The sequence below is a fragment of the Staurois parvus genome, unplaced genomic scaffold, assembly GCF_062004578.1.
Source record: "Staurois parvus isolate SC_StPar_1 unplaced genomic scaffold, SC_StPar_1.0 ptg000299l, whole genome shotgun sequence".
NCBI classification, from domain to species: Eukaryota; Metazoa; Chordata; class Amphibia; order Anura; family Ranidae; genus Staurois; species Staurois parvus.
Window position 1 is genome coordinate 22,294,922 of NW_028318095.1, and position 22,999 is coordinate 22,317,920.

General features: G+C 39.9%; 1 protein-coding gene across 1 annotated transcript in view; it reads left to right on the forward strand.

Annotated features, from left to right (window-relative positions):
- The window catches only part of TAOK1 (TAO kinase 1), a 181,160-nt gene that overhangs the window by 57,261 nt on the left and 100,900 nt on the right, over nt 1–22,999 (forward strand). Inside the window, exons 2-3 of the mRNA XM_089683020.1 lie at nt 2,930–3,023; nt 19,564–19,791. Coding sequence (XP_089539146.1) covers nt 19,660–19,791 — 132 coding nt within the window. The 5' untranslated portion in view covers nt 2,930–3,023; nt 19,564–19,659. The remainder of the gene's footprint in view (nt 1–2,929; nt 3,024–19,563; nt 19,792–22,999) is intronic.

Sequence of the window (22,999 nt, forward strand, 5' to 3'; positions counted from 1 at the left end):
GAAATAAAAACCATTTGAAAAAAAAAGGGTTACTAAGGGCAAACCCTTTTTTTTTTTTTTTCTTTTTTTTTTTTTCTTGGATAGAGTGGAAAGGTATTAGAAACCCTGTCAGTTTTTATTATTGCTGTCTGTACTCCATTACAGAGATTTACCCTCTGTTTGTCCTGTTTTACCATTATCTACTTGCCGACCCACCACAGTTAATTTACTGTAGTGGGGAGATGGCTGCAGGCACTAGTGGTGCACAGGAATGAAAACTCTGGTGCCAAAACTGAAAATTCAAAATGCACTTGGCCGGAAACCGAAACCAAAATGCACAGTTTTTAAAAATGAATATAGATTTTTTTTTTTTTTGGAAAAAAATACTTTGATTAAAAAAAACCCCATATATACCCCAATTTTGTAAATATGAAAGAGGATTTAAGTAAATTAGTAAATAGATACCCAACATGTCACGCTTTAAAATTGCGCACGCTCGTGGAATGGCATGAAACTGCGGTACTTAAAAATCTCCATGGGTGATGCTTTAAAAATTTCTACAGGTTAGCAGTGTAAAGTTACAGAGGAGGTCTAGTGTGAGAATTATTGCTCTTGCTCTGACGTTTGTGGCGATACCTCACGTGTGTGGATTGAACACCATTTACATAAGTGGGCATGGCCTACGTATGCGTTCATCACTACGTACAAGCACAGGGGGGCGGGGGCAAACTTTTTTTTTTTTTTTTTATTAAATTTTTTTTTGTTTTTTTGCACTGTTTAAAAAAAAAGTTTTAATTACATCCCTTGTGATAGAAATAATTAGTGACAGGTCCTCTTTATAGAGAGATATGGGGTCAATAAGACCCCATATCTCTCCTCTGCAGTGTAAAGCATTGGATCAAAAAAAGCATTGATCTAGTGCTTTAAAAATAACCGGAATTGACATCGCTCCAGTCCTCCAAGGGCATAGAGATGAGTGGAGGCCATCTTTCCTTCACTCATCTCTTTGCCCAGCACAGGGATCGTTCGATGGTTTCTCAGGTAAGGCTGAGAACTACCGAGCGGTGGGCCGGCAGCGGCGATGGGCGGGTTTTTTTCTGCACTTGTATCGGTGCTTTTGTTTCATTTCGACCGACGGCCGAAAGGGGCATTTTCGGCCGAAATGTTTGGTGCATCCCTAACAGTCGCCAAGGTGTACTGGTACGTCGCTGCCTCTTTACAGATTTAGGAGAGCTCCTACTCCTCTCTAATTTGATACAGCGGGAGCTCATCAACAGATCCCAGCCAATGAATCATGGTGGGACTTGCTGATCGGCTGTGTCAAATTACAGCCTAGAGCTCTGTGTTTGTAAACAACACAGAATTCTATACAGAAGGAGTGATCGCTTTGATTTATTTTCCTAGTTTAGCAAAGAAACCATCTGTTGTACAAAGCAGCACACCGTAAACGCAGTAGCACTTGCTAGGCACACAATTGACCCCCGCATTGCCCCTAGATGTTAATTCCTTCCCAGCCAGTGTTATTCGTACAGTGACAGCGTATATTTTTAGCATTGATCACTGTATTGGTGTCACTGGAGATGTCAGTGTCATTTAGTCAGTTCCCACGAAGAGTCTGATTGCCCGCCGCACTTAATCAGTCCCGCTACAAGTCGCTAATTGCTGCCCTTACTAGTATAACAAAAAAAAAAAAAAAAAAAAATTTCCAGTGTGTAAATATACAGTAGTTTACAGACGCTTTAGCTTTCACGCAAACCAATTAATGTACACATTTTGAGATTTTTTTTTTTTTTTTTTTAACAAGGACATGTAGCAGAATACATTTAGTCCTAAATGTATGAAGACATTTGATTTTTTTATTTATTTATTTACAGGATATGTTTTATAGCCGAGAGTAACAATTTTTTTTTCTCTCAAAATTTACGGTCTTTTTTTTAATTTATATAATAAATAAAAAACCTAGTGGTGGTCAAATACCACCAAAAGAAAGCTCTGTGGAAAAAAATATATAAATTTTGTTTGGGTACAACGTGGCGTGACCGTGCAATTGCTGGTTAAAGTAGCGCAGTGCTAAATGGCAACAAATAACCTTGTCATAAAGGGGGTGAAATCTTCCGTAGCTTAAGTGGCTATCAGAACAGTGCTAGAGGGCTGCTATAGTCTTCCACTGGGGACACTGGTGACCACCTGGGATTGCCTCTTTTTGAAATTCTTTCCGGCTATTGAATATGAAGTGAAGGGAAATCTCCCCAATGGGACGCAGATGGCAAAAAAACTGACGGGTTATAATCCTCCCTTACTCTATCCAAAAATGAAAAACAGGGACACTTTTTAAATGCAAGGAAAAGATGTGAGGGTGAACAATGAGATCTAGAAAACCAGCATGTGGTTTAAGTTATCAGTGTCTATCCAAAGCTGAAAATTCTGCTACACACATGGAAACTTTTGATTAGTTACTTGACATCAGGTTGTTGAGGATAACTGCTCACCCCTGACCCTTGCTATCAAGCCATTTCTCAGTGAAACGCGTTGAGAGGTGACTTCTGGATGGGGACATAAAGTTACAAGCTGTTCAACAAAAAGGATTTTGGCGCTCAAGGTGTTGATGTGCGGCTCTCCATTCATGAATGCTCATCCTTGACCTTTCATTCTCTACATTTATTAGCTGTCACAAGAGGACCTTTTGCATGTATTACTTTGTATTTTATTTTTGACAAATGTTCCGTCATATTTTTCTCCCAATGCATTTTTAATTTGTTTTCCAGTAACATACAAGGGTGAAAAAGGGCTTTGAACATCAGGAATCCTGCTTAACAGGAAATTGTACTGCAAGTGTCCTGCGTATTTGTTCTACGGTCATTGATTCAAAGAATAATTACTTGTGATTTTTGTTTTTGAATACAAAGATTAGATTCTTGGTTCCAATAAAGTTTATTCTCATTCTATGCAGGTATACAGTGGGGACTGGCTTTCAATCTCAATCTAACCTGGATTATTCCTGATTTGGACCGATTTAGTGACAGTAAAGCTGATGCCTCTCGTCGGTGAGTTTTTTTTTTTTTTTCTTCTTCTTTATAATTCAATATTTAAGTTTTACAGTACAGAAAACTATGTATTGAATCAAATATATTGAATAAAAAAATATTGATATGTGATCCAGCATATAGAACGCGATCAGCAAGTTAACATCTGAAACATAGGTCATAAGTATGTCATCCCAATCACATTTGATGTAGTGTGTACAGTATCTTCTACAGCTCAGAAAACAGAAAAACACAAAAAGTGCACTCCTAAACCTGAGAGAACAGTTCCCTGGGAAAAATGTCCAAAACAAATATAGGGGATCACTTCTAGGTGTACAAAATGAATTGGGCTGCATAATAGGGAAGCCTAGATATGACAAAATGTCGGTGAATTTTTAGTCCTGTAAAGCACTAGTTCCAAGTTCATCGCTGAAGTGGGATTGTCAAAAAGTTGTGTGGTGCCATTGACAATAACGTTGAGCTTGGCAGGATATAACATGGCATATTGAATGCCTAACTTGCAAAGCCTCTTGATGTTGAAGAATTTTGCTTGTTGGCGCTGCACTTCAGCGGAAAAATCTGGAAACAGCAACACACAGGCATTGTCCTCCTTTAATTTCTCAAGGATTCTAGCTTTTGCCAGGATAGTCTCTATCTTTATAGAGAAGGAGACAGAACAGGAAAGGTCATGGAGGAGCGCCTGACACAGGAGGTCTACAGTGGTATGTCCAAGATGAAGAAATATTAACCAGTCTGTCACAGCTTACAAGGTATAAGATCTAGACACTACTGCCTGAAGTTTCCACAACAGTCTGTGAATTTCTAGCCTCTTGTTAAGTATATTTTATAGCATTATTATCCATAATATTAAAGTGAACCTGTACTAAAAGCAATTGCATGTTCTGAACAAGCAGTGAAGGCACTTTAGGACAAGCCGTCATTCATGACCCATCTTTCTCTCTCTGATAGATGGAGAGAGAGAGATAGAAAATCAACATTTTTTTATTTTTTCATTGTGTGAAATTAATTTTTTAACTTTTGTAACTGCAACACGGTTTCTCTATAACAGCACATTTTGGTAGCATGCCAGCCCAATAATGCAAACAACCAGCAGGTGTTTCTAAGATGTAAGGCTGACAGATGGGCGATGTTGTTGCTAGGGACAATTTGTCAGTGGCAAGATTGCTAAAGAGGCTGCCTTTCTGGAAACTCTGTTGCCATATGCAGGGAGATGTCATTCTGTCGATGGCCCATCTTCTGCTGAATCTTGATTGCTCGCAAAGGGAGCGATATCTTGCTGCCTCAGCTGTAGAAGGAGTAATTCCATAGATGGCGATCCTGTCATTGGCATTTTCTACAAATTGCAAGAGTCGCCCTTCTGACATCTGCCTTAGGAATGTACTGAAACCCAATGTCAAAGTGTTTGTGATCTTTGAGTATGAGAGATTTCAACTCATGGCTGATAATCGGCGCAAATTCCAAAGCTGCTGGAATTGGGGTAAAACAGCCAGTTAAACTAAACTATTTGTTTTCTATTGTGTAATCCTGACAGCATCCTTTCTGAAATGTGATGTAAGCACTGAACTTAAGCTGGAGATGGGCAACCTTACAGGTGGAAGCCTAACAGTTCTGCTCTGGCCACTAGACAATTTAACCACTTCAATACCGGGCACTTTTACCCCCTTCCTGCCCAGGCCAATTTTCAGCTTTCAGTGTTTTTGCACTTTTGAATGACAATTGCGCGGTTATGCAACACTGTAGCCATAAAAAAATTTTATAATTTTTTTCACACAAATAGAGCTTTTGTTTTGGTGGTATTTAATCGACATAGAGTTTTTATTTTTTTTTTGCTAAATAAACAAAAAAAACCTGAAACGTTTGAAAAATAACTAATGTTTTTGCTATATAATTTTGCAAAAAAAAAAAAAACATTTCTTCATAAATTTAGGTCAAAATGTATTCTGCTACATTTCTTTGGTGAAAATACCCCAAATTAGTGTATATTACACTGTGGGAAAGTTATAGAGTCCACAAACCATGGTATATATATCTGACAATTGATCAATCAATGTCCTGACGACCAATCTCGTTTCTTGAGACCCGAAAATGCCAGCTTAGCGCAAATACCCCCCAAATTATCCATTTATGAAAAATAGACAGGCCAAGGTATTTAGTAAGAGGCATGGTGAGTTTTTTTTGGAGGTTGTAATCTTTTGTTACAATTTTCTGGAAAATTGAAAAATTAAAAAAAAAATCACTTTTTTTTTTCTACATATTGTCACCAGTCCAGTACAGCGTGATTATACAAGTGGTGTGGTGGTGATCAGGGACACTGACTGGTGACCGTTTATAAAAAAAAAATAATTTAATTTTAATTTTTTTTTCAAATTTTTCTGTTTTTATTGCATTTTTTTTTTGGTTTTTTTTTCAGCACACTGTGACCAAAGCAATACAATGTTACCATAGTAACATTGAACTACTTTGGGCAAGTGATCAGGATTTTTTTTTTTTCACACATTATGATTGCTAATACCAATGTATTTCATTGATATTTGCAATCATTGTTACTGAATGAAACTAATTCATTCAGTCTTTTGTTGTGATTAGCTGTGATTGGGCAAAGCTGATCACATGGTACTGATGGGCTGTAAATGGCTATGTCTATACCATGTGTCTGCTTTGATCAGTCACAGCTAACAACATAATTGTATACAATGAATGGCATGACAGGAAGCCATCCATTGTATACAATCGACGTGATCTGCTGTGATTGGTCACATGACACTGGCAATGGGCCGGATTAGTGATATGTCATTGGCTGTGTCCCGTGGACACAGCCAGTGACAGTTCGTGCGGCCGCATGCACAGCTGCTTTTGACAAGACGTCATATGACGCCCTGTTACAACGGCGAGTGTCCTGCCCTGCCGTCCATCTGCTATAGGCCGGACGGGAAGGTGTTAAATAAAGTAGTCATTTAGGTATTTTTTTGCAGGCCCCTTTTTCTGTTTGGTTGTAGGACAATGTTTCTGCTTTAAATTAGAGCCCAATTTGTCAATTTTATAATAATGCTGGAGCTCTGTAAACTCCACTGACTGCTCCTGATATGTACAGCAGGAAGCATTATTTTGGCTCCCTGCTGAATCAGAAAGGTGTGCATAAAGGACACCGGTTCTGGTGTGCCTCACTCCCTTACTCTGCTCTGCCATTCATAAAACATAGCAGAATGACACAGCAGAGTGAGGGGAGTGGTGGAGACACAACACCAGAACTAGTGTTGATCATAGACAATGTTAAAGTACAGCAGAGACTCAGAGCTATGTATGAATTACACTATTTATCATTGGTAAGCTTACAATGGTCTAAAAAAAAAAAAAGTGTGTTTTAAAATTGACTTTACAGGTTTTCTTTGTATTTGCATTTGTGTGATGCCTATTTTTGTATGCTACTTTCACATGGGTGTTGTGTTTTTGGCTCACTTTAAACACATTTTTAGGCATGTTCCCATTGACCTCTATTAGAACGTGGGTTTTCTTGGAAGTGCATTAAAGTCCTGCTTGCTGCATCTTTGATGACCTTTCACAAAAATACATTTTTTAAAGGTCAATGGGAGCATGCCTAAACCCATGCTGTATCCTGGCCCTGGTGAATCATTTATTGATTGTGATTGTCATGTGTATATACATTGCCTCAAGCCAGCGTACTCTATGGAATCAATTACCTGCATAGTTTAGTGAGTCATAAAAGATTTCACCAGCATCAACACATTTTCCTACCTTGTAAAAGGCTGTAATTGGAAAGCACAATCAAAGGATGTGTTCCTTATCCATTTTAGAGCTGTATAGAACATTGTTCTCAACTGATGCTGGACATAAAGAAGTTCAGAATTTTTAACAGCATTTGTTTAAATAAGTTGAGAATCTAAAACAAACCTAGTGAATCTTTGCAAAGCTATAAGGTTAATGGTCATTAGGTTTGCACAAGAAACCTAAATATTAAAATTTGTTTATTTTCATTGAAAGTTAAAATGATCTCTGTATTGGCTTGGTGGTTAATGATTTCAAGTGGCCGCGTTAGGTGTTGCAATTAAATCTGGCTGTCGCAGTGTAAGCAGGTAATAAAACTGGAGTTCACAAGGACACTGCTTTGACTTATGGACAGTCACTACAGGATCCACTTGGACATGACAAGAATCCTAAAAGCAGTTCACAACCAGTTTACGTTAGAAAAATACCACTGTAAGTTGTTGATGGATAAGTTCACCTTTCCTAACATGTTACATGTTACACCCATATTCAGGTCTCCTGTGAATGAGAGACTACGAGTCCCGACAGCCTTAACAACTGTCAGCTTGTAGTTCTCGTACATCCCGTACGGGCACTCAGATATACTGACAAATCTGCAGGGGACCTACATGGTACCAGCATTCTGCTGATTGCTGGTGCAATGCTTTACAGGCTCCTGCAGGCAAAAAAAAAATGCACATTTTTTTTTTTTTCCCCACTGAATGTTGAACTTATGCTTTAAGGGGCTTAATAAATGATGGATGACCATGTTGCCATGTTGTGTAACTATAACCGAATTGTACATTGTGTCTCTAGAAATGAACTTCATTTGCTAGATAACTTCATAATTTACATCAAGCTAGATCATATTACAAAGGTAATTCCGATGACTGTCCAGTCAGCTTCTGATGGAATTGGGCTGTTTTCACACTGATCAGTTTTTATTTCACTTTTGCGTTTAAAAAAGCAGAAGAAACGTGTGACCGTGAATTCCTATGGAAGTCTTGACGCTGATCCTTTGCAGGCCAAATGCGGTTTTTAAAAAATCCTGCTTACTGCATTTTTGGTGCAGGTTCAGTGCGGTGTAAAAAAATAAAACTTACTTCCCCATTGAAATCAATTGTAAACGTGGCAAAAATGCAACCGCAATGCATTTGAGTCATATGTCGTATAAAAAAAAAAGCATTAAAAATGCATATGCGTCAGGATCAGTGTGAAAGTAGCCTTAACCAGCATGTGAATATTGTAGGGGCTACATGTTTTCATCGTGGCAGGGAATGATCTAATTAGACTTATTGATAAAATGTTAGGTAGATAAAAGTGCAGCTATTGCCCATAGCAAACAGATTCCAGCTGAGAATGCTCTAACACAGGCTAGAATATAAAAATGTATTTTTGTCTGTATTTTTTAAGCACCCATTACTTGTAAAGCTGCAAATTGGAATTAGTGAATATAAAATTCAAATATACAGCTAGAAATGTGGATATCATAAATAATTCTATACATTTTAAATATAGTTTTTCTTTCCTCACGCACAGAAAGTGTGAGTCAGATCACAACCTCATTTTGAACCCTGCTGGGTAATACAATTGATAGCTAAGAAAGGCTTTACTTTGCAGGTGAAAAAGCTCCTTGGGACTTGCAGTGTTCTATAAGATGAAAGAATCTAATTGCTTGGAAAGTGGTAAAAATAGTTCTGTTTTTATATCTGTATGTAACCTACTTAATTTTAAGTATAATAAAAAGGTCAAGATTTTTTAAATTTTCAATATTTTTGTTATTGAGTTGTGCTTTAGCAGTATTTTTTAAAAATGTATCTAGCAGTAAAAATGTTAATACTACTAATACATTATTCATGTGCATTTAATTCTGAACTTCATTTATTCACAAGTGCACAAGAAAATGGTAGGGTTGCTTATAGCCACTCCTATTGTGACATGTCCGTTTATTTCAAGTTAGAAATCATGTAGTTTTTGCAGAAGAAGCTGAAGATTCCTTCTTAAAGCTGTAAATATTTAATTTTTTTAACTATATTACATACCTGTAATGAAGTATGTCTCACGACGTGCAAGCTGTTGGATTCTGTATAAGTCTCTGCTGCAGGGCTGCCCTATCCTCCTCCTGCTTCTGAACTTCGGGTGATATGTGGAGGTGAGCAGGTTAGGATCTCTGGGTTCAACTGTACTAAAGATGATCCGACAGGGACACATACCCTGCTGCCTTCCCCTCCATTGAAAGAAGTTCTTTCACGGCTTACACTGCCTGTAACACAATTTGAGAATGGGGGACAATGATCAGTCAAATTAGTATCCATGACCTTTCACAGATTGTTACAGGCAGTATAATCGGTGAAAGAACCTTTTTTGAAGGAGCAGGGACCGAATCCTGTCAGATGAGTGGGAAGATGACCTGGCAACCCTGCAGTGAAGATTTCTATAGAATACAACATCCTTCATATAGTGGGAAATACTCATTATATGCAAGTAATGCATCCAAACCTATAGAGAGGAGAAAAAAATGTTTTTAACAAATTCAGCTTTAATGCTGATGGCCGTTTTGAATGGCACCTAACATACCGTACCAGTGAACATCAGCGCACAATAACATGTTACATTAATGTGTAGCAAAGTCTAAATGGTAATCTCTGAGAAATAATGGCTGCCTGCAAGTTAGACTACTTGAGTGTACTTCCTTCCATTGTAAAAATTGTATCTGTTCCAACATCACAAAAACTTTTTCTCTTGGGGTGGGGGGTGGGTTGGTGTTAATAGCACCTCCTTCTTGGAATCCTCAAGGCCAGACAGAAACCAGCCTTGGTTCCATGATTACCAACATCTGCTTGTACATTTATTTATTTATTGGAGTCTGCTAAGCTTTGCGCCTTCGCTCAGTGGATCGTGGGTGCATCGTCCGGCTCCTGCACATTCTACCTCCAGCTTTCTGCCCGTATCTCCATATGGCCTTTCAGTTAGAAAGCTGGAGGAAGAATTCATGGGCTAAGAGCATGTTGATCAGTGTCCGCCACCATGGCTGACGGACTTCTAGTTTATTCATTCACATATTTCTGTAAATGTGATATGACAGTGTGGGTGGAGCCCCGCACAGCCGTGCCAATTTTAAATGTTACAGCTGCTGTGGGGAAGAACCACCCGCACACAGGGGGGTAGAGGGGTAGTGTTTAGGAACATGCTACACCCAAAATACAGGTGTTCTTAAACTAGAGCTGCAACTAGCGATTTTCTTATTTGATTCGTTGGCCGATTATTGTTTTGATTAATCTGATAAAAATAAGAAAAAAATTTTTTTGGTGTATAACTTAGTTAATATGTGAAGTTTAAAAAAAAAAAGACAATTTATTCTTGAATATCTAGTGGTAAATATAAGTAACCAGCTACAGTGGTTATACAAAGTCCCCCAAAAATAATCACATTTTGTTTCTTTGAAGTCTGAAATGAAGACCAACACCATTTTTGCTTTATCCAGTTGTATTTACTCAGTGCAACTTATAACATCCAAGTGAAAGATATAACACCAACCAAAGTTCAAAAACAGATTCACGGAGTTGGAAAAAGGATCACCCCCCCTACTAAAATGATTTGTAAGCTCAATCAGGTGTAGCTTAACACCTTCTCAATGACACACAAAGCCATTTGACTTTCAACTGTGATCAGCTGTGGTCATTTTCAGTAGCTCAGCATAAAAAACTTTCCTGGAGTATTTCAGTCCCTAGTAGTGCACCTGAAGCAAATAATTAACTATGGGTGGCAAGGCACTGTTAAAAGATCTCTGGGATAAAGTTGTGGACAGGCACAAGTAAGGAGTTGGATACAAAACAACTTCAAAGGCTTTATCAATGCATAGAAGCACAGTAAAGTCTATTATTAAGAAGTGGAAGGTATTTGGCACAACACAGACCCTTCCTGGATCTGGAGGCATCTCCAAACTAGATGAAAGAGCCAAGAGGAAACTGGTCAGAAAAGCCTAATGACAAAGTGTCACATTGTGTGCATGTGACAACAATATCACAAATTCTCAACAAATGTGGCTTGTATGGGAGGGCTGAAATATTTGGCCTCAGCACTAAACAAGATGCCTGACGGAAATCTAATACAGCTCACCATCCAAATAACACAATTCCTACAGTAAAGCATGGAGATGGTAATTTCCTATTATGGGGGTGTTTCTCTGCAGGAAGGGATTGGAGCACTTGCCAGGATAGAAGGAAAAAGGGATGGGGCAAAATACCATCACATTTTTGAGGAAAATCTACTGCCTTCTGCCAGAAATTGTCGATGGGAAGAAGGTTTACCTTCCAACATGACAATGACCCAAAGCACACAGCAAAAATGACCACACAGTGGTTGAAGGGAAAAAGGTGAATGTCCTTGCATCACCAAGTCAGAGCCCAGACTTAAACCCCATTGAAAATCTGTGGACTGATAGAATGCAGTCCACAAATGGTCATTATCACGTTTAATTGAACTTGAGCAGTTCTGCAAAGAGTGGGCAAATATAGCAAAGTCTAAATGTGCAGTTAGTAGAGACATATCTCAAGAGACTAAAGGCTGCAATTAAAGCAAAAAATGGTTCAACAAAATATTGGGGGTGATCCTTTTTCCAACTCAGTGATTGTTGTGTTTTTTTTTTTTCCTCTCTGACATGTTGCTGTTATACCTTTCACCTGGATGTTATAAGTTGTACTGAGTAAATACAGCTGGATAAAACAAACTGTGTCTGTCTTCATTTCAGGCTGCATGTGATTCATTTTGGACAGTGTATGTGATTTTCGTTCAGAAATATTATACTTACCTGCTCTGTGTAATGATTTTGCACAGAGTAGCCTGATTCTCCTCTTCTGGGGTTTCCTGCTGGTACTTCTCGTGCCTTCAGAGTGCCCCTAGAGCAAGCTGCAAAGTATAGAGTGCCCCATAGCCATGTAAAATACTTTTGCCTTTGGAATCATTCACTTCCTTCTTCTGCCCAGGACTACATGTCCCACAAGACACGTTCACATATGACGCCCTCCCAGAATTGGACAACCTCGCTGTAGCTGTCATTCGGCTATAGCGTGGTTGGCAAGTGGTTAAAATGTCGGTTTCTGTGGTTTAAAAAAAATGAGACAAAGATAAATAATTTCAAAACTTTTTCCACCATTTAATGTAACCTATAAACTGTACAACTCAACTGAAAAACAAACTGAACTCTTTTAGGGGGGAGTAAACATAAACTAAAATAATGTGGTTGCATAAGTGTGTACACCCTCTTATAACTGGGGATGTAGCTGCGTTCAGAATTAACCAATCACATTCAAAATCTATGTTAAATAGGAGTCAGTACACAACTACCATCATCTAAAGTGCCTCTGATTAACCCAAAATAAAGTTCAGCTGTTCTAGTAAGTCTTTCCTGGCATTTTCTTAGTCGCATCCTACTGCAAAAGCCATGGTCCGCAGAGAGCTTCCAAAGCATCAGAGGGATCTCATTGTTAAAAGGTATCAGTCAGGAGAAGAGTACAAAAGAATTTCCAAGGCAATTAGCTATACCATGGAACACAGTGAAGACAGTCATCAAGTGGAGAAAAAAAGGCGTAACAGTGACATTACAAAAACCTGGACGTCCATCCAAAATTGATGAAAAGACAAGAAGAAAACTGGTCTGGGAGACTGCCAAAGGGCCTACAGCAAAATTAAAGGAGCTGCAGGAATATCTGGCAAGTACTGGCTGTGTGGTACATGTGACAGTGGCAAGATGGAAGCCTTTTCTTACAAAGAAAAACATCCAAGCCCATCTAAATTTTGCAAAAACACATCTGAAGTCTCCCAAAAGCATGTGGGAAAATGTGTTCTGGTCTGATGAAACCATGGTTAAACTTTTTGGCCATAATTCCAAAAGCTATGTTTGGTGCAAAAACAACACTGGACATCACCAAAAGAACACCATACCCACAGTGAAGCATGGTGGTGGCAGCATCATGCTTTAGGGCTGTTTTTCTTCAGCTGGAACTTGGGCCTTAGTCAAGGTAGAGGGAATTATTAACAGTTCCAAATACCAGTCAATATTGGCACAAAACCTTCAGGCTTCTGCTAGAAAGCTGAACATGAAGAGGAATTTCATCTTTCAGCATGACAATGACCCAAAGCATACATCCAAATCCACAAAGGAATGGGTTCACCAGGAGAAGATTAAAGCTTTGGAATGGCCCACCCAGAGCCCAGACCTGAATCCAATCGAAATTCTGTAGGGTGATCTGAAGAAGGCTGTGCACAGGAGATGCCCTCGCAATCTGACAGATTTGGAGTGTTTTGCAAGGAAGAGTGGGCCAAGTCAAGATTTGCCATGCTGATAGATTCATACCCAAAAAGACTGAGTGCTGGAATAAAATCAAAAGGTGCTTCAACAATGTATTAATATGGTTGCATAAACACCCTTAAACTATTTTAGTTTTTAATGTTTGCTTCCCTCCACCTAAAAGATTTGTTTGTTGTTCAATTGAGTTGTACAGTTTATAGGTCACATTAAAGGTGGAAAATGTTCTGAAATGATTTATCTTTGTCTCATTTTTTTACATTACAGAAACATGACATTTTAACAGGGGTGTGTAGACTTTTTATATCCACTGTACAGTGGGGCAGAAAAGTATATAGTCGGCCACCAATTGTGCAAGTTCTTCCACTTAAAAAGATGAGAGGCCTGTAATTGGCATCATAGGTAGACCTCAACTATGAGAGACAAAATGAGAAAAAAATCCAGACAATCACATTGGCTGATTTGGAAAGAATTTATTTGCAAATTATGGTGGAAAATAAGTATTTGGTCACCTACAAATAAGCAAGATTTCTGGCTCTCACAGACCTGTACCTTCTTCTTTAAGAGGCTCCTCTGTCCTGCACTCATTACCTGTATCAATGGCACCTGTTTGAACTTGTTATCAGTATAAAAGACACCTGTCCACAACCTCAAACAGTCACACTCCAAACTCCACTATGGTGAAGACCAAAGAGCTGTCGAAGGACACCAGAAACAAAATTGTAGACCTGCACCAGGCTGGGAAGACTGAATCTGCAATAGACAAGCAGCTTGGTGTGAACAAATCAACTGTGGGAGCAATAATTAGAAAATGGAAGACACACAAGACCACTGATAATCAAATTTTTTTTACTGACAAAGGGGAACCGCTGCTTTTGGATCACATGATTGCCCCCAAGCTGATTTAAACTTTTCAAAATAGTATACAGTTTAGGTACAAAGAGGACGCAACCTTTTACTAGCCTTTATTTCCACTTTAAGTGTACAATTTTTGTCACGGGGGCCATAGTTCCGCTTTAATGATTAGTAGTTTCATAATAGGCTTTCTGAGCACTTAAAAATCCAAAGCTACATGCAGTCACTTATTGATGCTTGCTTTGTAAGGCTACTGACAGTTGCTAACGTAGAAGCAACCTTTCACCAGAGAAACATGGCAGCCCACTTATTTTTCCTACAATAGCATTACAGTACAGCTTCATTTTTCTGTGACTTTCTAACTGCCATATTTCCTTTTACTGATGTCATTGTGTTCCCCTGCTGTCAGTTTGTATAAGACTAGTTTGAGCTAAACTGTCTTGCACGATTATTCCATTTATTAGTTTGAGTGCAAAAGTCCCATTCATTACATTAAGTATTAATAAAGAGCAATAATCACTGACACAAAACATTGTATTATTGTTTAAATATATTTTTCCTACTTTGAAAAAGTGTCTATATCTTCAGTCCATGCCAGCAGCTTCAGGGATGTGTTCTTTTATTTGGGCTCATTGCTCCTCATCTCTTGTAGTGTGTGTGTGTGTGTGTGTGTGTGTGTGTGTGTGTGTGTGTGTGTGTGTGTGTGTGTGTGTGTGTGTTCGTTCTTTCATTAGCTAGTCTGTGCACAGCAGATTTCTGCCATACCCAGACCCCGCAGGACTGAGAATTTGTAACCTTAGCCTGGCATGTGACCTTCAGGTACTGGGCTCTGCAGTGCAGCTTTTTCCAGACCTTTTGTAGTGTGTCAGGAGCCAGGCTCTTGTGGGACTCAGTCTTTGAAGACTCATGCCGTAAGTAGGGCTCCGGAGATGGCAAGCCTAACCTGCAATGTGACCTTCAGGCACTGGGCTGTGCATTTTGGTACTTTCTGATCTCATTGTACTGTGTTAGTTGGTCACAGAGCGCTCTACAGGTCCAGAGCTGTAACAGCCTCTGGTGTGACCCAGTCTTTTAAAGACGGTCATAGTGAGTAAGATTGGTTAGGCAACTAGCCACTAATTAATGCTGTTCAATGCCATTTAAATTTCTCACCACTGCCACCTTATGTTAAGGGTTAAGACTGAGAGAGTTGAGCACTGATGTCATCTGCTAGCTGCACATGTTCACTCTGCACTCTTTCACCCATTTAGCCTAGAGAAAAGTGCTTCTGGTTCCTGTCTTTGAAGCACTTTGTATGTCCACTGTTCTCTGGTCTCATTTTACTGCCCACCTTTAGTGACTTAGTTGGGTTTGTGAGTAAGGCCTTGCCTCTCTTTGGTTCTCGCTGTTTGTACGCAGTGTACAATGCTTTTTAATAGACACACAGAGGACACTTCCTCTGCATACTGCTTCATTGTTGGGAGGGGCAGTTTCTCATTATCCCTAGCAGAGACTAATACCTGTGACATAGATCATGGGCCTCTATTACTATAGGGTCATCCTCATCAGAACCTTGCATAGCTGTGCAGCGTGAGACTGAAACCTTAGTCTTCTCTCAAGTAACCAGTGTTTCAGCAAGATCCATATGACTTAGATTTACAAGGAATTCTTGATAATCTGATTCAGTGTGTTCTTCCCTGTAATTGTAGGATCAGCCTGCTGTTCCTGGCATAGGGTGTTTTAGAGCTGTTGCAGCTGCAATAACCTTCCCTATACATTTGGTATGTAAGACATTCTTCTATTAAAGACTAGAAACAACCTTTTGGTATCACGACTTTCTCCTGACAATGTGAAGGAGCTTTTCCCTTTGAAAGGGAATTTGAGAAGTGGGCTCTGGCCACTGTAGATACTCCTGTCATCTACCTTTTAAAGGAAAAAAAAAAAAAAAACCCTCACCACCAAGCAGGTTGATTTATGTTCTTAAGGGATTTCACTGACTACTAGTTGGATTCCTTACTTTTGGTCCTAGTTTGAGTTATCTGGCATGACTGTCTGTTCCCTATTAGCCGTGGATCCATAATGTCTTTTCCCAGATTCGTTGGGTACTTGGCACCCTGTGAGTCTTAGTTCCCAATATGGGAATACTATATTTTGAGAAATTCTTTCCCAGTGGATACTTCAGTCCTTTCCACAGGAGAGATCCTTTTTCCACCATGGTTACTCCTTTGTAGTGTTTCACACTTTACAACACTATACCTCTTATGAAGGACTTTGCGGTCTGCTAGACGAACAGGGATCAGTTCGTACTGCTCTTTACCTTATCAGCTCTTTTCAATGTTCTAAAGTTGCAAATGTGCTTTTTTTTTTCTTTCTTTTTTTTACTTTAATTACTTTATTGTAAGTGTACATTATATTTGTGTCTCCACATGTTTCTGTATCATACCTCACATCACACCAGCGTTGTGGTGTACACGAGGCACATAGAAAACAATTATTTTCTATGAGCTCATTGGTGACCTGCGTTGATCCAGTGTGGATATATGGCATTGTTGGGGAATTCCCTTTAACGTGGTCCCTCTCTTGTGCTGCCTCTCATTTTTCTCACCAAGTTCATGGTTTGGGAAAGGCAAAAGGCTGTACCTTTTGGACCAAAACCCTCACATTAACTATTACTGAATTCTGTTCAGTGTGGAAATTATTCCTGTATCCCATCCTGGTGGGATGGATTCCCATTATGGTTTTTTCCATTCTTCGACTACTCCTTCAGTCTGACTTGAGAAACGGTCTATTCTACAGGACCAATCGGGAATCCTGCTCTTGGCCTCTGCTATTACATCTGAAGGTTACTAGGTCTTCCCCTCCATTTAACTTTGAGGACTTCCTCTGTATTCAGCTGCATTGCCTATTTTTAAATTCTATCCCCTTCTCTACCCCACCTTATTAAGTGGGGGAGTTCTATATGTGAGTGCTCTCCATTCTTCCTAGTAAGACCATATCCATTACAAACAACTTACTGGCAGATAGATCCTCTTCTGCACTTTAGCTACCCTTCCTTCGTTTCCTTTCACTCTCCCCTTTTTGAATTTACTGCTGAGAGTTTTCTTGAAGTCCCCATTATCCTGAAAGTGGAAGTATTACTCATGTCTAAGAATATGACACACCTGTGACTTCGTTGGACTTTATGAAAAAAATTTGCAATAAGTACTAAATTCTTATTCACCAGTTGGTAGATGTTCTTTGATAAGACATGCATTATTATCTATTCGTCTTTACTGTTTGTATAAATGTCTCCCAGTGGGTTAATTTTTTATATGCACACGTTCTCATTTTGATTCACAGATGTAGGGTGTGATGCATTGTGGGATTCAAACAGTTACATTTCAACAATGTTCTTTTTGTAAAACCTCCTTCAAAGATGGAACAGCATGACATCAGCCTCACAGTTCATCCAAATAAAATTCTTTCATTGGTCTTGAGTCCCCCTCAGCTTCCTCAGAGGTTTCCTGTTTGAAATTATCTATCTATCTATCTATCTATCTATCTATCTATCTATCTATCTATCTATCTATCTTCCCCCCTTTTAGAATAATAAAATGTTGTTGCTTTGCATCCTGATAGTGTTTTTGTTTTATCTAGCTGTATTTACTCAGTGCAACCTATAACATCCAAGTGATATAAGTATAAGATAGAACACCAACATGTCAGAAAAAAAAAAGATCTGAAACAGAATCTGTGTCAGTATTTTGTTGAACCACCTCTTGCTTTAATTACAGCCTTTAGTCTGTTAGGATATGTCTCTACTAACTTTGCACATCTAGACTTTGCAAGATTTGCCCGCTCTTCTTTGCAGAACTGATCAAGTTCATTTCAATTTGATGGTGACTGTGGACTGCAGTCTTAAAGTCATCCATAGATTTTTCAATGGGGTTTAAGTCTGAGCTCTGACTAGGCCATGCAAGGACATTCACCTTTTTCCCTTCAACCACTGTGTGGTCATCTTTGCTGTGTGCTTTGGTTCATTGTCATGTTGAAAGGTAAATCTTCTTCTCATTGACAACTTTCTGGCAGAGGGAAGCGGCTTTTTTCCTAAATAATTTGCTGTTATTTTGCCCCATCCCTTTTTCCTTCTATCCTGGCAAGTGCTGCAGTCACTGCTTAAGGGTCATGTTTTGGGGGAGGTGAAGAATAAGAATTACAAGGGGAAGTGTTTAAAAAAAAAAAATAAAAAATCTATATATATATATCTATCTCTACAGATTTTGTTTACCCTGACAAAATAATTAAAAACATTGCTGAAATAGAAAATCAGGCATTGTTTTGGTCACATCTGGGTCTTGACAATTAGCCTGCATACACACTGGTCTCTTAACCCCTTGCCTACAGGGCACTTTCACCCCCTTCCTGCCCAGGCCAATTTCCATCTTTCAGCGCTGTCGCACTTTGACAATTGCGCGGTCATGCAACACTGTACTCATATGAAATTTTTATCATTTTTTTAATGACAGATAGCGCTTTATTTTGGTGGTATTTAATCATCTCTGGGGTTTTTTTTTAATCTTTTCTTGGGCACCAATAGGCTGCACTGATGGACACTGATAGGTGGCACTGGTAGGTGGCACTGATGGACATTGACAGGCATCACTGACGGGCACTGTTAGGCAGCACTGACGGGCACTGTTAGACGGCACCTATAGGTGACACTGAAAGGCAGCTCAGATGCGCAATGATATGTGGCATTGATGTGCACTGGTAGGCACTGATGTGGCACTGGCATGGATGAGCACTGACAGGTGGCACTGCTGGGGCTACACTGATCATCAGTGCCCTGATGATCAGTGTACATGTCCCCTCCAAGGAATGCCGATTACCAGCTCTCCTCTCCTCTCCTCTCCTCTCAAACTGTCAGCATGACAGCTCGAGAGGAGAGAAATGCCGATAACCGGCATTTCCCTGTTTTACATGTGATCAGCTGTGATTGGACAGCTGATCACATGACTGAGCCGACATCTTCGGCTGTTTCTGTGGATCGGTGATCCGCTGTGTCCGAGGGACACAGCGCACCGCCGATTGCCGCACTGCACGCTTCCTGAGCTGCACATGCGCAGTGAGAATGGGAGGATGTTATGACGTCCTCCCAGAATGAGAGAACCACCTTGCGCTTGTCATTGGACTATATGGCGGGCAGGAGGTGGTTAAAATACTCCTATCTATACCGGATCTTTCTGCCACGAGCTGACAGGAAAATGCAGCTTAGAAATTCTGTTCAGAGGGAAAATGTCTCTAAAACTTGTGTTTGTGTTCATGAGGCCTTAATGGACAGGCTAAACTATTAACAAAAATTGTTGTCGCAGGGATAGTTATCATACCTTGATGAAGTTATAGGATATGGCCATATCTGCTAGAAGTGGTGTGTGTGAAGTCTCATAACCAGATCATTATTTTCCATTATATATTGCATATTGGCATTTTGTTTTTATTTATTTTTTCATGCTGTGCAGTTTTGTAGAATGAATGTGTCATGTTAATTACAGTATATGTAAATTACTAAGCACAAAGACCATAATAGTTTTGTACAGGAAAAAAAAGTGACATTTTAGGTTTTTTTGCCATTACTGAATTTTATCTTGTTTTTTTCAGTTTCCCATGCTGAAGAGGACACATTCACACAGATGAACCAAGAGAAGAGACAGCTGTGTAATCCTAGATAGTTAGACGGCAGACTGCTCAAGCAGGATGCCGTCAACAAGTCGAGCTGGAAGCCTAAAGGACCCAGAAATAGCAGAGCTCTTCTTTAGGGATGACCCGGAAAAGCTTTTCACTGACCTCCGAGAAATTGGTCATGGGAGTTTCGGAGCAGTTTATTTTGTAAGTCTTTTTTATATATATTTTTTTTTAAATAGAAGTATCCAGATTACCAAAAAAAAAAGAAAAAAAAAAAGGGAAACCTGTGGTGACTTCTGACATGACTTCACAATTTTTTCCATAAGATGCTGATCATTCACTTATTTTGTATTTGTTTTCCTAACTGCTTTGTATCCATCATATATAGTCACGAGGCATAACTGATCTCTTTGTACACCAAATGCAGACCTAGAATAAAGTGGCATCAATGTTTGTAAAAGCATCCACTTAATACTGTATGTCATCGTTGATGTGTACTTATACTATTCTTAATCTGTATGCTGTAGATGAGTGAAGTCAGATGTATAAAATGTTATTTTAGCTGTGTAGTTTGACTGTCCTGACAAAAGCAGGGCTTCGCTTTCTTTTGATGTTTTTATGACTGGTGCTGCAGTATTTGGCATGTGGTCATATGGGGGCATGGGTACTGATAAACCATGTCAGAGCTGGCCAGTCAGCAGTTCTACCTGAACATAGTATCTCCCATTTGTAAATAAGAAGGTTATATAGAGACCCATCAAGCAACTACTCGTTCTATAACATTATAGGTTTTACTTGCAGTATGTGGCATGCTTAATAGTATGTGTGGAAACATACATACGTACATACAGGGTCCTGCTGGGGCCAGATACCCATGTGTTGTTGTCAGTATGAAATTTAGTATTGTGTGGTATAATTTACAGGAATTGGTCATTAAGTTGTGTACTGTGATACAACAGAGACAGAGACTGGCTTAGCAGTCTTTCATAAAGTCATCAATCTTTAAGTCTCAGCTGCCACTACTAACATAGTAACATTCAACCCTCTTTAAAGAAGTAGTAAACGCTGCCAGTTTAAGTATAATGTTCTAAACAAATTGCTATATATTTCCTGGCACATGGTTTCCTGTAAATGTTGGCAAAAAGACTTACAATATTTAGTACTCTCTGCCACAGTTCCGGGTTCCTCGGTGCAGATTCCCTGAATTTCCTGTAAGGGAGAAAGGGAGGGGAGCACCAAGTTTTATGTGACAAGGCACAGTGCAGGCTCAAGCAGTTGTCCATTTACTAGCTTAAAGCTGTGCTGCAGCTTTTTGTCACTTTAAGATTTTTGGTTTGGCCCATGATGGTCCTAGCAAACTATTACCTTCACTAATGGATATGTGTGCTGTGTAAACTGTAACTAGCATCAGCTACATACAGTATACATCCTGTTCTGGCAGCAGAATGGGGACATCCTGAAACAAAATAGAGCTGGACTAAGTACTACTCAGCCATTCACAAGAAGCTTTGTATTTTCTGAATTGAGTGCAAGGCTTCCTCTTATTGGCTGAGGTGAAGATAATGATGCCATCCTCCTGTCACTCCACCTCAGCCAATCAGAGGAAGCTGTGTACTAATTCAGAAAATACAAGGCTTCCTGTGAATGGCTGAGCAGCACCTAGCCCAACTTGATTTTGTCTTCAGAGTGTGATGGGCAGTCCCCATTCCACTGCCTGGAGCATGGCTCTGTATACGGTTTGTAGCTTATACTTGGGCTACTTTCACACTGATCCTAGCAAACATGCATATGCGTTTTTTACTGTTTTTTTATTTTTTTTATTTTACAGGACATGTGACTCAATAGCGTACCCCAGGTGGCTGATAGACACCCCCCCCCCAAGGAAATATATAGCAATTTGTTTAGAACATTATACTTAAACTGGGAGCGTTTACTACTTTAAAAAAGGTTGATAGCCACCCCCCCCCCCCTCCTTTTCTGCCCCGGACATGGTGGGATGCTAGGGGATGGGTACCCAGTTCCCTTCATCCCCCCCAGTTGGCTATGTGCGGGTTGTATGTGTGGGGACAATTTGTGCAGTGCATGCCCAGGCAGCCCCCTGAACTCGATCAGGCAGGGGCCACTGGTGTATGCACACGGTACTACTGCCTGTGCACCTTCTGTCCTCCATTCCTCCTCCTGGACCCACTAATCCAACAAGCCTGCAGCTAAGTCCACATCAGCATGAAGGTTTTTCCCACCTGTTCAAGGGTAGAAGATTGTCTTTGCTGAATCTTGAGCACGTGGTCCCCCCCCCCCTCTTCTCGACAAGGGATTGTGTCCGAACATAGAATGCATTTTTTTCCCCTTCATGTTCATCCTCCACTGTCGCGCCCTCTGGCCCTGTACAGTGTGGTGCTGGGCCTGTTTTCGTCTGAGGGTCATTGTCCATGTCCCTAAGCCGGACTGGCTAGGAGGGTGTTACTTCAATCTGTTTTGGTCTTGACAGAGGATGGGATTCGCCTGATTCTGGTCCTGTAGACCCTGAATTGCTTGTGCTGGTTGAGATTCTATCCATTTAGGTGGTGGCCTCCATTTATCGGGGGTACCTTTTTAGCATCCATAAACATCACAGATGCATACTTACAATATGACAGACCCAACCGGGGCAGGGGCTTTTGGTAGAGGACTAGGAGCTAGCCTTCTACCCACTGATTATGGCCCATGGAGGAGATGGGGATTTTGCTTCTCCCAGTCAAAGCATGGAAAAAAGGTCAATTCAGCCTCTGATCATATAGAGCGGAACAGTCTGTGATGATGGATAATAGCATGTTGCACGCTGAGAGCGAGGCTTGGATTAATTCTTGGAATAAAGTCAATAAAGCTTCCCTTCTGGAGTGGATGGAAATTTTTAATAATCTTATACAGGTTAACGGTTAGAGGGGTCCTCCTAAAGACTGGGTTGGAGAAGCTCCTCCACTTGGGACAGAAATATTTATCAACAATCTCCCTCAAGAAATCTATGAAGTTAGATGTATTCACTTTTTAAGACTGTTAGAATATTGTATGAGTTTTGGCTTATGATGGACAGAGTATACAAGAGAAAGCAAACACCTGAAAGGCAGCATGTGTAATGTACTTTGTGTTTTCAGGGTTGGAGGCACTGGACTGTCTCGGGTGGGATCCCTGGCTTGTCTGGGTGCTTAGCTGTTGATTAGCTTACTGTTAATTAGATCACTGTTAGCTGTTGACTGTACTGTTTACCATTTGCACTGTTTAAGATAATGTGATCAAGCTCTTGCCTAATCAGTCTTGGATGTTTATCCCCATGTGTAATATTTGTTTTTATTGTTCATGTGGGGACTGCCCTATTTTTTTGAGAACCTGTATTTCTGTTCAATAAAGCAGTTCCAGTTTTGCACCTAAGCTAGTG